The 15552-nt window shown below is 39.2% G+C and overlaps 1 protein-coding gene across 18 annotated transcripts in view; it reads right to left on the bottom strand.

Annotated features, from left to right (window-relative positions):
- BBS9 (Bardet-Biedl syndrome 9) overlaps window positions 1–15552 on the bottom strand; it is a 580067-nt gene that overhangs the window by 533514 nt on the left and 31001 nt on the right. For all 18 annotated transcript variants that reach the window (XR_010134445.1, XM_063708101.1, XM_055347536.2 and 15 more), the window contains exon 5: window positions 223–336. Coding sequence is in view for 17 of the 18 variants with exons in the window: in XM_063708101.1 (XP_063564171.1) it covers window positions 223–336 (114 nt within the window). In the remaining variant the exon portion in view is untranslated. The remainder of the gene's footprint in view (window positions 1–222; window positions 337–15552) is intronic.

Here is a 15552-nt window from a genome sequence, read left to right as displayed (position 1 = left end):
ACCAGGCCTGATCCTGATTAGCTTCCAAGATCAGACAATATATCAGGCACATTCAGGGTGGTATGGCCATAGACTTGCTTGGGCATTTGGATACAAAGGTTTCAATAAAATGTCTATTTTAACTCTTTCTGAGAGTCAAACCACTTAATCCTCTGTTTTATATGACCAAATATTCTATATCTGTCACTTGAAATAGCATACTCATGATTAAAAGCAAATTACCTTTTACACCACCAAATGATCCATAGGTCATATTGCAGGCTGTTCTCTGAAGATTATGTTCATACATCAATTTCATCTGACATTGGTTCCCATGTTCCACATTACCCAAGGTTCCTAAGGAAAAAAAAAAAAAGGATTACTTTGTATTCGTGTACACTAAAAAATATTAATTTGTTCTCATCCACTACTCCGACTCTAAGTAATTTTAGGGAAATTATAATGGCAAAGCACTAAAATATTATGTATTGTGAAAAATTAGCATACTGATGACACACAAAGCCAGTACAGTTAAAACAATTTACATCTCAGCTAAATTACACCATTAGACAAAATATTACCCTGGGGACACTTTATATTCTATTTTTATATTTTATATACTACTTTATATTCTATTTTATTAGATTATATCTGAGTAAAGTGTAATTATTTAAATAACAACAAAACCCTCTAATTTCAGATCTGAAATAAATAAGTTCTCTGCATTTATAAACACTAATAGAGCAAAGAAATGACTCAAAGTGTCTAAGAAAAAAAATCCCCAACACTTTCAAGCAATTAATGTTCCTACCCCAACTCTCAAAATATTCAAGCCCCTAATTATATTCTAATTTAATTGAGAAATTTTCTAAGCTTCCCTCAACAAGCAAATAGGAAAATGTTTTTTATTTGAAGTCTGCCAAGAAGAATCTCCTTCCAAACACAGAAAAATACTCTGCATTTAATAGACTGCATGTGCTTCACTTTCTAGTTCTTTCTAAATGAGAAAAGAGTATTTATCTGTATTTTATACATATAGAGCAAGAACATTATGATTAAAACATGTGTTGGAAAGAAAAAGGATTCAGAAAGCAATTTTTTCCATAAAGAAGCATCACTCATTAATCCAAAATATAAAAGTTAAGGAAAATTTTAAATTATCATAAAGCAAATGCAATAGTCCTCAAACTGGGTAGTACTCAATCACTAAAAATATCTAAAAATATATGTATGTGTACTTATTTATTTATAAATTTATATAGGAGCATTTATTTGTTTTGGGTTTGTTTGTCCAGAAGAATTTACCAACATACACTGAGATTGTAAGAATATATTTTTATTTCCATTTTAGAATTGAAGCACCTTAAGTTCAAAACAAATTTACAGAAATTTCCCCAAAATCATACAGTATTCAAGGTAGAGAACTGAGTATTCAAACCAGACTTTTAGAACCTAAACCAAATCTTTAGAACCAGGTACTACGTATTGTATCCTGCTGCCCAGTTGTCCACCATTTAACAACTTTCAGGGAATGTGGTCCTCGCACCCAGTAAAGATTTTACTGTCCATGGATCCTGTCAACGACAATTTCCCCAAAGAAAACAGCTTCAAGAATATGTCTTTTCGGCCGGGCGCGGTGGCTCACGCCTGTAATCCCAGCACTTTGGGAGGCCGAGGCGGGCGGATCACGAGGTCAGGAGATCGAGACCATCCTGGCTAACATGGTGAAACCCCGTCTCTACTAAAAATACAAAAAATTAACCGGGCGTAGTGGCGGGCGCCTGTAGTCCCAGCTACTCGGGAGGCTGAGGCAGGAGAATGGCGTGAACCCGGGAGGCGGAGCTTGCAGTGAGCTGAGATTGCGCCACTGCACTCCAGCCTGGGCGACAGAGCCAGACTCCGTCTCAAAAAAAAAAAAAAAAAAAAAAAAAGAATATGTCTTTTCCACTGCGGGGTACCAGAATATGACGCCTCAAACAGGACTCTTTGGCATATGGATTATTTTGAGCTAAAGGACATAGGGAATTAGCCGGAAAAGCTCTAAAAACAGGTCATCATTTAAAAAAAGAAATCTCCATTTATAAAAAAAAGTCTCCCTCCCTTGTACCAGGACGAGGAGTACCCTTAGCTCTTTTCAGTGGAGAAGGCCTCAACTTAAATCACCATAACAAACTTTACTAAGCAACCCTTGTTTACCACACTTTTTCTGGTCACCTTCCCATAACTTGCCTTCTGTGTACAAAAGCCCAAAACCCATTTTCTTTTATTTCACCTAAAATGCTATGTTAGCCCAAGGTCCAACTACCCTTTTGAGTCACTCCTTATGGAATATTCCTATGTGTACATGAGCAATGCATATGTTAATAAATTTCTGCTTGTTTTTCCTATTGTTAATTAGTCTTTGGCCAGTCTAATTTATAGAGCCCCAGCTGGAGAACCTAAGATAAGTAAAGATTTTTTTTTTCCCTCCCTTTTGCCTTTCTCAGCCTGGCCAATCATGGTAGCTGACATTCAGCCAATCGTAGGCAGCCAACTGATCAGACCATGTTCAAGTAAGGTAAATGCTAAGCTGTCAGGAATGAAGCTGTTTCTGTACCTCACTTGCATTGTCTGTCCATAAATGTTTCCTGCTCATGTTGAAGAGCAGAGCGCTCTGAACCTCCTCTGGTGGTTGTGAGGGCTGCCCAACACCTAAGGTATTCTTTGCTCAATTAAAGGCCATTAAATTTAAATTGTCTTAAGTTTGTCTTTTAATAGTTAAAAGAGGAAAAACTATCAGGGGAGGATTTCTTGAAGGAGAATCATTTCTACTCAGTTCCATGGTCCCCACAAATGGTTAATTAACATTAGTTTTGTTTTGTTTGTTTTTTTTGATTTTTTTTTTTTAAAGACAGAGTCTCACTCTGTTGCCCAGGATGGAGTTCAGTGGCACAATTTCCACCCACTGCTCTGACTCCTGGATTCAAGCAATTCTCTTGCCTCAGCCTCCTGAGTAGCTGGGATTACATGCACCTGCCACCACACCCAGCTAATTTTTGTATTTTTAGTACAGACAGGGTTTCACCATGTTGGCCAGGCTGGTCTCAAACTCCTGACCTCAGGTGATCCACTCGCCTCGGCCTCCCAAAGTGCTGGGATTACAGGCATGAGCCACCGCACCTGGCCAAAAATAGATTTTATATACCAATAGAATAAGAAACAAAGATAAAGGCTTAAATTTGCCTGCTGACCTTGATGGAGGATGAAGGCTTTCTGGATTCTAAATGGTAGTAAAATCAGTGAGGTGCCAGGAAGCTGAGGAGGAATCACAACCAAACCAGCCACACGGGTGAGGGAAACACATACGGTATTAACCTGAAGAGAGTTCTAGCCTCCAAGAAACCAGAAAAAGCAGCTCCAAGAGTCACCTGGTTTATCCCTACAGAAATTTCAAATTTCATTCTGAACTGTTAAATCAAGTTTAGCCTAAAGCTGCCTCCTTACATATTTTAAGTTCAGCCTAAAGGTTTTTCTGTACATAGTGAACTATAACATAAATGGAAGTGTAAACAGACTGAAACCTTCCCCTGTGCCAATCATCGAGTTTTGGCCAAAGGCGGTCAGCTGATCAAACCATGTTCAAATGGGGTGAATGCTAAGTTGTAACCAATCCAGCTGTTTCTTACCTCATTCCATTTTCTGTACATCTCTTTCATTTTTCTGTCTATAAATCTTCTACTATGTGGCTGCACTGGAGTCTCTCTGAGCCTACCCTGGCTCAAGAGGCTGCCCAACTCACAAATTGTTCTTTGTTCAATTAAATGCTGTTAAATTTAATTTGGCTAAGGTTTTTCTTTTAACAGATGGTGTCAGAAGTGGGATCCAAAGTAGAGGTTCTAACAACCCCCAGGAGAGCTGAGTGACCAAGCGAGGTACCCACTAGGCCTATTGTGTCCATTGCTCTCTCACAGCAACTGGGGATCATGGTAAGTTCTCTCCCAGATTCAGAAGCTCCACATATTTGTGTTTTGAGCTCTCCTAAGTTTCTTTGAGCAAATGTCTGATCCAAACTGGGTTTGGAAGTCACAACAGAAACTGGACTGGGTCTAGGATCAGACTGGATCTAGGATCAGACTGGATCTGACAATTAACTGTCTTGTATCCAGTAGGGGGCTTCTTATATCTGACTAGGTCAGAAAAAAACTGGTAGTAAATGGAAATATTGCAGGGGGTATAAACTTTAGCTCTTGGAAATTAGCAGAAATTTCTGTGTTCTACCCACTTTGTTTCATTTTTCTTGCACACTTAGGTAGGGAAAAGTCATTGGCTAGGTTGACCAAGGAGGTCTGAGAGCCAAAGCCAATATTTGAGGTAAAAATGGGAACCTTAGTTTCTGAAGAACTGAGTACCTTCCAGCTTATACATGCATAAGTATTGGGCCCCAGAAGCAGTAAAGTCTAACAGAAATGGCAAAATATTACTAAAGATAAGTTACAAATGTGGAATGTTCCAAATGAACAACACTGCATCAAAGATGTAAATTTGAAAATGATGGCTCCCCAAATAGTCTCATCTAGGGATGCCTATTGACCTGTGGAAGCTTCTAAAATTTTTCAATTTTTTTTTTTTTTTTTAGGATGGAGTCTCGCTCTGTTGCCAAGGCTGGAGTGCAGTGGCGCAATCTCAGCTCACTGCAAGCTCCGCCTCCCAGGTTCACACCATTCTCCTGCCTCATCCTCGCGAGTAGCTGGGACCTGCCACCACGCCCAGCTGATTTTTTGTATTTTTTAATAGAGATGGGGTTTCACGGTGTTAGCCAGGATGCACTCGATCTCCTGACCTCGTGATCCACCCGCCTCAGCCTCCCAAAATACTGGGATTACAGACGTGAGCCACTGCACTCGGCCAAATTTTTCAATATTATTATTAAAAGACTCTTTATAAAAGGCAAATAAAAAGCTTAAGCAACTAATTGATAAGAAAAATTAAATGTGCTAATCTTTTGGCTTAGTTACTATCCTGACCAAAAGGTGAAAAGAAAGCTATGCTAGATAAAGTGTTTATAAAAGGCAGGCCCTCAGGCAAAATAGGCTTGCTTCTTTTTCAGATGCAACCATGCTGAGTCCAGGCATAGAGGATGCTTTCTTCCCCCTATTCCTTAATGGGCTCCACTCTGAACTCAGTAATTTTAGTTAAGAAACAGTAGCTAAATTAAGAACACCTATTGAACTAAAATATGCCTTTCTGGAATTTCATTGGCTATCTCGAAACCCTTCTGCAAAAGAAATTTACATCTATTAAGGAAATCACCATTTTTAAGGATGTCTGCCTGTGTATATTAGAAACTCTTCCCATTGTTTTAAATTGGCATAAGTCATACCTTTGATTAAGGTGCCTTTCTGGCCATCTTGTCTTAACTGAACTTTTATGGGAGCACCATTTTTTCCTTGGTTTGAGGCAAATGATGATACAATATTTAGGCCTAAAATCTTAGCTATGTACATATGGAATATAATTTTTTGTTGTTGTACCTAAGAGTTATTTTAGAAATGCAAATTTGTTGCCTGGTTAACAATTGCTTAGGGCAATGAAACAAGTAACTGGAAGATTAATAGACCAAATAGGGAAAAGGAAAACTATTTAAAAGCTAGCAAATGAAAATCTTTCATGTCCATGTGTGTTATGTGTCTGTGATAATATGTGGTAAATAAAGCAAATTCTAAAATTGTTGCTAAAATAGGAATAGCTTCAAAATTATCAGTTAAATATAACAAGATATTTGCTTGATTGACTGTGAGCTGTTTTTGGTGTAGAGCCTCTGGATTTGGGGGTCTGCATAGGTGGACATGACAAGGTCTAGAGTCGTGTTCTTTTCATTTTTTTTTTATTATTTATTTTTTTGAGACAGAGTCTCGCTCTGTCACCCAGGCTGGAGTGCAGTGGCACGATCTTGGCTCACTGCAAGCTCCGCCGCCTAGGTTAATGCCATTCTCCTGCCTCAGCCTCCCGAGTAGCTGGGACTACAGGCGCCCACCACCACGTCCGGCTAATTTTTTGTATTTTTTAGTAGAGATGGGGTTTCACGGTGTTAGCCAGGATGGTCTCAATCTCCTGACTTCATGATCGGCCCGCCTCGGCCTCCCAAAGTGCTGGGATTACAGGTGTGAGCCACCACACCCGGCCTAGAGGCATGTTCTTAGTGCCTAGACCATAAGCTACAAGCCAGAACCAAGCCCAATATGCTCCCTTCTGCCCTGCTTTCCCTGCTTGCCTACTGGCTATTTGGGGAGGGGTTGAATCCTCCAGATATAGTCTTCACAGCCCTGTCTTCTATCCTGACCATTGTACCTGGTATGTCAGGACTCAGAGAGGCCTTGACCTTCATAGGCCTCCTGGGTACCACAAGGCTACTTGGCACCCAGAATGACTAAGGGAAGACATTAAGGAGGGTACCTGTGTCATATTTTCAAAATTATTTTCAGTAATTTAAAATCTTCAGGTCATGTTATGTTAAATTAAATAATAATCATAAAATGTCTGAGTCATTTATAAGTTAAAATATTGAAACATTAATTATTAAACATGAGTTTGTCTGTATACGTTGATGTTATTTTTATATGATATGGAAAAGCTACATATATTTAGGTCTGTTAAAAAACAATAATTTGAAGAAAAATCTTTCTAAAAACTTAAAAAAATAGTTTTTATCACAAATACTGATATAAAATTAGTTCAAAATTATTTTCTAGGGTTTTAATCAGAAATTAAGGTTACTAAGGGTTAAAATTTTAGTGGATATATGTAATTAAAGCTACTAGAGATGAAACAATTTTGTATACATAGTGTATAAACAAAAGCAAGATATGCTTCTCATGAGGAAAGTTAAAAAAGCACAAAAATATGTGTTAAAAATATTATCTGGTTTGAGGTTTCTTATAGGTTTCAAATTGAAGGAGTAAAAAAATAGAAAAAACAAGATGAATATAGAACGCTGGAAAATGCAAAATGAAAGGTTTATGGAAATCTTGTGTGGTTAAGAGAAGACAGATTAGATAAATTTATTTATGAGATTTTATTAAAATTAGCTTTAGTATTTATAATACACTAATACAAAAGTAAAATTTAATTTCTCTTTTGAACAAAAATTTGTATAGCATTTATTAATAAGACACAGTAAAATATTTTCATTTATGCGTTGAGTAAACTGCAAAAAGGAAAAAAAGGAGGAGGAAAAAGAGACAGGATCTGTCATGCTGTCTTAGGTCTTATAATTGAAAGACTGAGTCTCCTCTATCAAAGAGTACAGGTTTTTTCTTTTTCAAAAAAAAAGTCTTGTAATTATCACTTTGGCTAAATGAATGACCATTATTTTACGGTGACCTGTGATCCTATCTTGGTCAAGTGTTATAAAACCTTGACAATTTGATGGGCTTCCCAAAACCAAATTTCAGGTCAAAATTAAGTCTCTTCCAGCCTCTAACTTTGGGATGCTACAGAGGGCACCTGAAGCAGCCAAAAGGAGATAAACAGGATTATCTGAAAGGTTAAATTACACGGGAAGCACTGTCAAACATGAAATGATCTTTAATCTTCAAGTTACATTTTAATGAATATGTTATTAATATATGTACCAAAATTGTATGGGGTTTCTAAAATTCTAGTATGTCTGGGCATATGCTATCAGTCATATTTATGATTGTTATGTTAAGTTATTATAGGCCATATAAATGACAAAATTTCCTTGTCGATCATGTCTTTATAATCATTTAAAGTTATTTCCACAGTTAATTGCTTAATTTTAACACAGTTCCTGAAAACTTTACAAGCATCCAAAATCCTAGAGTATGGTATCTTTAAGCAGGTTCATGAAAGGATAGAAAGGACCCCGACAAGCACTCTTGAATACAGGTTTCTGGTAACTTTAGGATCATATAATTTGGATGGGGTAAGAATTCCCAGAATTTAAGGCTGAGCGTGGTGGCTCATGCTTGTACTCCCAGCACTTTGGGAGGCTGAGGAGGGTGGATCACAAGGTCAGGAGTTCAAGAACAGCCTGGCCAACACAGTGAAACCCATCTCTACTAAAAATACAAAAATTAGCTGGACATGGTGGTGGGCACCTGCAATCCCAGCCACCCAGGAGGCTGAGGCAGGAGAGTCGCTTGAACCCGGGAGGCAGAGGTTGCAATGAGCTGAGATTGTGCCACTGCACTCCAGCCCGGGCAACAGAGCTAGACTCCATCTCAAAAAAAAAAAAAAGAATTCTCAGAACTTTAATGAACAGACTGACTAGTTTATAAAACTGCTAACCCAAGCAGGACAAAAATATTCAATACTAAGAAAATACTTTGTCAGATTTTCATGCTAAACCAGACAGTACTGAAATTGTTTATACATGCAATGTGAACGAACTCCATGATCCAAGTCAAAATACCTATAACTTTCAGTTATCAGTGCTGTGAACCTAAATTGGAGAAACAACTGTTATTTAAGAGGACATTAAGTCCAACATTAAGCGTGGACTCATGGAGAACCTGGACAGCCACCTTGTGCTTCCTGAGTCCTTAAAGCTTTTGTTATTAAAAGCTCTGCATTCTATGACTCATCATGGAAGAGATAAAATTATCCAAATTAAAAATGTATTAATTGGAAGGCGGTCACATAGGAACAGCTCTGATCTGCAGCTCCCAGCGTGATTGACACAGAAGACGGGTGATTTTTGCATTTCCAACTGAGCTACCTGGTTCATCTCATTGGGACTGGTTGGACAGTGGGTGCAGCCCACGGAGGGTGAGGTAAAGCAGGGTGGGGCATCACCTCACCCAGGAAGTGCAAGGGGTTGGGGGATATCCCTTTCCTAGCCAAGGGAAGCTGTGACAGACTGTATGCGGAAAAACGGGACACTCCTGCCCAAATACTGCCCTTTTCCAACAGTCTCAGCAAACGGCACACCAGGAGATTATATCCCACGCATGGCTAGGTGGATCCCACGCCTGGCTAGGTGGGTCCCACGCCCATGGAGCCTTGCTCACTACTAGCGCAGCAGTCTGAGATCGACCTGTGAGGCAGCAGCCTGGCAGGGGGAGGGGCATCTGCCATTGCTGAGGCTTGAGTAGGTAAACAAAGCGGCCGGAGGAAGCTCAAACTTGGCGGAGCCCACTGCAGCTTAGCAAGGCCATCTGCCTCTGTAGACTCCACCTCTGGAGGCAGGGCATAGCTGAACAAAAGGCAGCAGAAACTTCTGCAGACTTAAACATCCCTATCTGACAGCTCTGAAAAGACCAATGGTTCTCCCAGCATGGTGTTTTAGCTCTGAGAACAGACAGACTGCCTCCTCAAGTGGGTCCCTGAACCCTGAGTAGCCTAACTGGGAGACACCTCCCAGTAGGGGTTGAATGACACCTCATACAGGAGGGTGCCCTTCTGGGAAGAAGCTTCCAGAGGAAGGATCAGGCAGCAATATTTGCTGTTCTGCGATATTTGCTGTTCTGCAGCCTCTGCTGCTGATACCCAGACAAACAGTGTCTGGAGTGGACCTCCAGCACACTCAAACAGACGTGCAGCTGAGAGACCTGACTGTTAGAAGGAAAACTAACAAACAAAAAGGAATAGCATCAACATCAACAAAAAGGACATCGACACCCAAACCCCATCTGTAGGTCACCAACATCAAAGACCAAAGGCAGATAAAACCACAAAGATGGGGAGAAACCAGAGCAGAAAAGCTGAAAATTCTAAAAACCAGAGCACCTCTTCTCCGCCAAAGGATTGCAGCTCCTTGCCAGCAACAGAACAAAGCTCGACGGAGAATGAGTTTGACGAGCTGACAGAAGTAGGCTTCAGAAGGTCGGTAATAACAAACTTCTCCAAGCTAAAGGAGGATGTTCGAACCCATCACAACGAAGCTAAAAACCTTGAAAAAAGATTAGATGAATGGCTAACTAGAATAAACAGTGTAGAGAAGAAGACCTTAAATGACCTGATGGAGCTGAAACCATGGCACAAGAACTACAAGACACATGCACAAGCTTCAATAGCTGATTCAATCAAGTGGAAGAAAGGCTATCATGGATTGAAAATCAAATTAATGAAATAAAGCCAGAAGAGAATTTTAGAGAAAAAAGAGTAAAAAAAAAAAAAAAACGAACAAAGCCTCCAAGAAATATGGAACTATGTGAAAAGACCAAATCTACGTTTGACTGGTGTACCTGAAAGTGATGGGGAGAATGGAACCAAGTTGGAAAGCACTCTGCTGGATATTATCCAGGAGAACTTCCCCAACCTAGCAAGGCAGGCCAACATTCAAATTCAGGAAATACAGAGAATGCCACAAAGACACTCCTCAAGAAGAGCAAACCCAAGACACATAATTGTCAGATTCACCAAGGTTGAAATGAAGGAAAAAATGTTAAGGGCAGCCAGAAAGAAAGGTCAGGTTACCCACAAAGGGAAGCCCATCAGACTAACAGCGGATCTCTCGGCAGAAACTCTACAAGCCAGAAGAGAGTGGGGGACAATATTCAACATTCTTAAAGGAAACAATTTTCAACCCAGAATCTCATATCCAGCCAAACTAAGCTTAATAAGTGAAGGAGAAATAAAATTCTTTACAGACAAGCAAATGCTGAGAGATTTCGTCACCACCAGACCTGCCTTACAAGAGCTCCTCAAGGAAGCACTAAACATGGAAAGGAAAGACCGGTATCAGCCACCACAAAAACACACCAAATTGTAAAGACCATCGATGCTAGGAAGAAACTGCATCAACTAACGGGCAAAATAACCAGCTAACATCATAATGACAGGATCAAATTCACACATAACAATATTAACCTTAAATGTAAATGGCCTAAATGCTCCAGTTAAAAGACACAGACTGGCAAATTGGATAAAGAGTCCAGACCCATCAGTGTACTGTATTCAGGAGACCCATCTCACATGCAGAGACACACATAGGCTCAAAATAAAAGGATAGAGGAAGATCTACCAAGCAAATGGAAAACAAAAAAAAGCAGGGGTTGCAATCCTAGTCTCTGATAAAACAGACTTTAAACCAACAAAGATCAAAAGAGACAAAGAAGGCCATTACATAATGGTAAAGGGATCAATTCAACACGAAGAGCTAACTATCCTAAATATATATGCACCCAATACAGGAGCACCCAGATTCATAAAGCAAGTTTTTAGAGACTTACAAAGAGACTTAGACTCCCACACAATAATAATGGGAGACTTTAACACCCCACTGTCAATTAGACAGATCAATGAGACAGAACGTTAACAAGGATATCCAGGACTTGAACTCAGCTGTGCACCAAGTGTACCTAATAGACATCTACAGAGCTCACCACCCCAAATCAACAGAATATACATTCTTCTCAGCACCATATCGCACTTATTCAAAAATTGACCACATGATTGGAAGTAAAACACTCCTTAGCAAATGCAAAAGAACAGAAATCATAACAAACTGTCTCTCAGACCACAGTGCAATCAAATTAGAACTCAGGATTAAGAAACTCATTCAAAACTGCACAACTACATGGAAACTGAAGAACCTGCTCCTGAATGACTACTGGGTAAATAACGAAATGAAGGCAGAAATAAAGATGTTCTTTGAAACCAATGGGAACAAAGACACAACGTACCAAAATCTCTGGGACACATTTAAAGCAATGTGTAGAGGGAAATTTATAGCACTAAATGCCCACAAGAGAAAGCAGGAAAGATCTAAAATAGACACCCTAACATCACAATTAAAAGAACTAGAGAAGCAAGAGAAAACATATTCAAAAGCTAGCAGAAGGCAAGAAATAACAAAGATCAGAGCAGAACTGAAGGAAATAGAGACATAAAAAACCCTTCAAAAAATCAATGAATCCAGGAGCTGGTTTTTTGAAAAGATCAACAAAATTGATAGACCTCTAGCAAGACTAATAGAGAAGAAAACAGAGAAGAATCAAATAGACGCAACAAAAAATGATAAAGGGGATATCACCACCAATCCCACAGAAATACAAACTACCATCAGAGAATACTATAAACACCTCTACGCAAATAAACCAGAAAATCTAGAAGAAATGGATAAATTCCTGGACACATACACCCACCCAAGACTAAACCAGGAAGAAGTTGAATCTCTGAATAGACCAATAACAGGTTCTGAAATTGAGGCAATAATTAATAGCATACCAACCAAAAAAAGTCCAAGACCAGACGGACTCACAGCCGAATTCTACCAGAGGTACAAAGAGGAGGTGGTACCATACCTTCTGAAACTATTCCAATCAATAGAAAAAGAGGGAATCTTCCCTAACTGTTTTTATGAGGCCAGCGTCATCCTGATACCAAAGGCTGGCAGAGACACAGCAAAAAAAGAGAATTTTAGACCAATATCCCTGAGGAACACTGACACGAAAATCCTCAATAAAATACTGGCATACCAAATCCAGCAGCACATCAAAAAGTTTATCCACCACGATCAAGTCAGCTTCATCCCTGGGATGCAAGGCTGGTTTAACATATGCAAATCAATAAACATAATCCATCATATAAACAGAACCAATGACAAAAACCACATGATTATCTCAATAGATGCAGAAAACGCCTCTACAAAATTCAACAACCCTTCATGCTAACAACTCTCAATAAACTAGGTATTGATGGAACGTATCTCAAAATAATAAGAGCTACTTATGAGAAACCCACAGCCAATATCATACTGAATGGGCAAAAACTGGAAGCATTCCCTTTGAAAACAGGCACAAGACAGGGATGCCCTCTCTCACGACTCCTATTCAACATAGTGTTGAAAGTTCTGGCCAGGGCAATCAGGCAAGAGAAAGAAATAAAGGGTATTCAATTAGGAAAAAAGGAAATCAAATTGTCCCTGTGTGCAAATGACATGATTGTAAATCTAGAAAACCCCATCGTCTCAGCCCAAAATCTCCTTAAGCTGATAAGAAAGTTTAGCAAAGTCTCAGTATACAAAATCAATGTGCAAAAATCACAAGCACTCCTATACATCAACAACAGACAAACAGAGCCAAATCATGAGTGAACTCCCATTCACAACTGTTACAAAGAGAATAAAATACCTAAGAATCCAACTTACAAGGGATGTGAAGGACCTCTTCAAGGAGAACTACAAACCACTGCTCAACGAAATAAAAGAGGACACAAACAAATGGAAGAACATTCCATGCTCATGGATAGGAAGAATCCATATAGTGAAAATGGCCATACTGCCCAAGGTAATTTATAGATTCAATGCCATTACCAATGGCATATAACCAATAACACCACACGTCTACAACCATCTGATCTTTACAAAGCTGACAAAAACAAGAAATGGGGAAAGGATACCCTATTTAATAAACGGTGCTGGGAAAACTGGCTAACCATATGTAGAAAGCTGAAACTGGATCCCTTCCTTACACCTTATACAAAATTAACTCAAGATAGATTAAAGACTTAAATATTAGACCTAAAACCATAAAAACCCTAGAAGAAAACCTAGGCAATATCATTCAGGACACAGGCATGGGCAAGGACTTCATGAGCAAAAAAAGAAAACTACCAGCAGCGTGAACAGGCAACGTACAGAATGGGAGAAAGTTTTTGCAATCTACCCATCTGACAAAGGGCTAATATCCAGAATCTACAAAGAACTTAAACAAATTTACAAGAAAAAAACAAACAATCCCATCAACAAGTGGGCAAAGGATATGAACACACACTTCTCAAAAGAAGACATCTATGCACCCAACAGACACATGAAAAAATGCTCATCATCACTGGTCATCAGAGAAATGCAAATCAAAACCACAATGAGATACCATCTCACATCAGTTAGAATGGCGATCATTAAAAAGTCAGGAAACAACAGATGCTGGAGAGGATGAGGAGAAATAGGAATGCTTTCACACTGTTGGTGGGAGTGTAAACTAGTTCAACCATCGTGGAAGACAGTGTGGCAATTCCTCAAGGATCTGTAACTAGAAATACCATTTAACCCAGCAATCCCATTACTGGGTATACACCCAAAGGATTATAAATCATGCTACTATAAAGACACATGTATACGTATGTTTTTTGTGGCACTATTCACAATAGCAAAGACTTGGAACCAACCCAAATGTCCATCAATGATAGACTGGATCAAGAAAATGTAGCCCATATACACCATGGAATACTATGCAGCCATAAAAAAGGATGAGTTCATGTCCTTTGCAGGGACATGGATGAAGCTGGAAACCATCATTCTGAGCAAACGATCACAAGGACAGAAAACCAAACACTGCATGTTCTCATTCATAGGTGGGAACTGAACAATGAGGACACTTGGACACAGGGTGGGGAACATCACATACCAGGGCCTGTCGTGGGGTGGGGTGCAGGGGGAGGGATAGCATTAGAAGAAATACCTAATGTAAATGACGAGTTAATGGTGGCAGCAAACTGACATGGCACAAGTATACCTATGTAACAAACCTGCACGTTGTACATGTACCCTAGAACTTAAAGTATAATAAAAAAAAAAGTATTAATTAGTGTGGTGACTGTTCCATGTTGCTAAAAGAGTTTACAACCAATGTTTGCTTTTCAAACCCATATTCCTGGAAAGACAACAAAAATTTCAGGTACATTTCTGCTAGCTGATGAGCCATTTAAACATTTATAGAAAGATTTCATTCAATTGTCATTTTCAATGCATGTCTTCTGGTTGTATAAAAGCTTTCCCATGCAAGAGGGCTGATGTTATATAACGTTAGCTCTATTTGTCAAAGTATATTTCCACCGGGTGAAGAAAGCTTTTCACAGTCCGCTGACTGAGGACAATCAACCCCTTCAAAATCTAGAACACAAAGATTGAATCTTCTGAGAATACCAGAGAAAGACTGCCCTTGCCATCTACATTGCAGCAAAACTTTGGGACCTTGAAATTTTGAGTTAATAATCTCACAACTCAAAAGGGCCCCTCCACTCTTGGAACGGTACATCAATTGGCAACCTTAAAGTAAAGCTAAACAGGAAAGTATCTCCCCAGAAGAAGATGGCATCCATGATATAGACAGCTTTTTCTCAAGATCACAGATCAAGACTTCTCTGCTATCAGGAGACTCTTACCTATTTTTTCTTGCTTATGCTTCCATGAACAATAGAAGTGAAAAGAGGGTCTATTGTGTGCATTCATAGAGTATACTTTAATTTGTGAAGGATTTTGCAGCCAGCCTTATACCTGGAATATCTTATGCCTCAATAGATAAAAGACGAAGGCCCAATGCAGGTGAGAAATTTTAATGACACATTTGTTGCCTCATAATCAGAAACAGGACATTGGTCCACTCCTCTTAACCTACATCATAGGTTAAAGAGAACATTTCCAAGAAGTCTTCATTCTTCTAAATAGACATCATTTGTTAGGTCTCCTTTTCCATGGTTTGAAGTAAATGAGGTAATAATTAGAAATGTATCCCTCATGATAGGCTTTATAGAAGATTCTACCCTAAAGGCTACGGTCACACAACAGACTTTATATTCTCTTATGAAAGTTATCCTAAATAATAGAACTGCTCTAGATTACTTACTGGC

This window comes from Gorilla gorilla, chromosome 6 (assembly GCF_029281585.2).
Source record: "Gorilla gorilla gorilla isolate KB3781 chromosome 6, NHGRI_mGorGor1-v2.1_pri, whole genome shotgun sequence".
NCBI lineage: Eukaryota > Metazoa > Chordata > Mammalia > Primates > Hominidae > Gorilla > Gorilla gorilla.
This window is presented reverse-complemented; position numbering and strand designations above follow the sequence as displayed.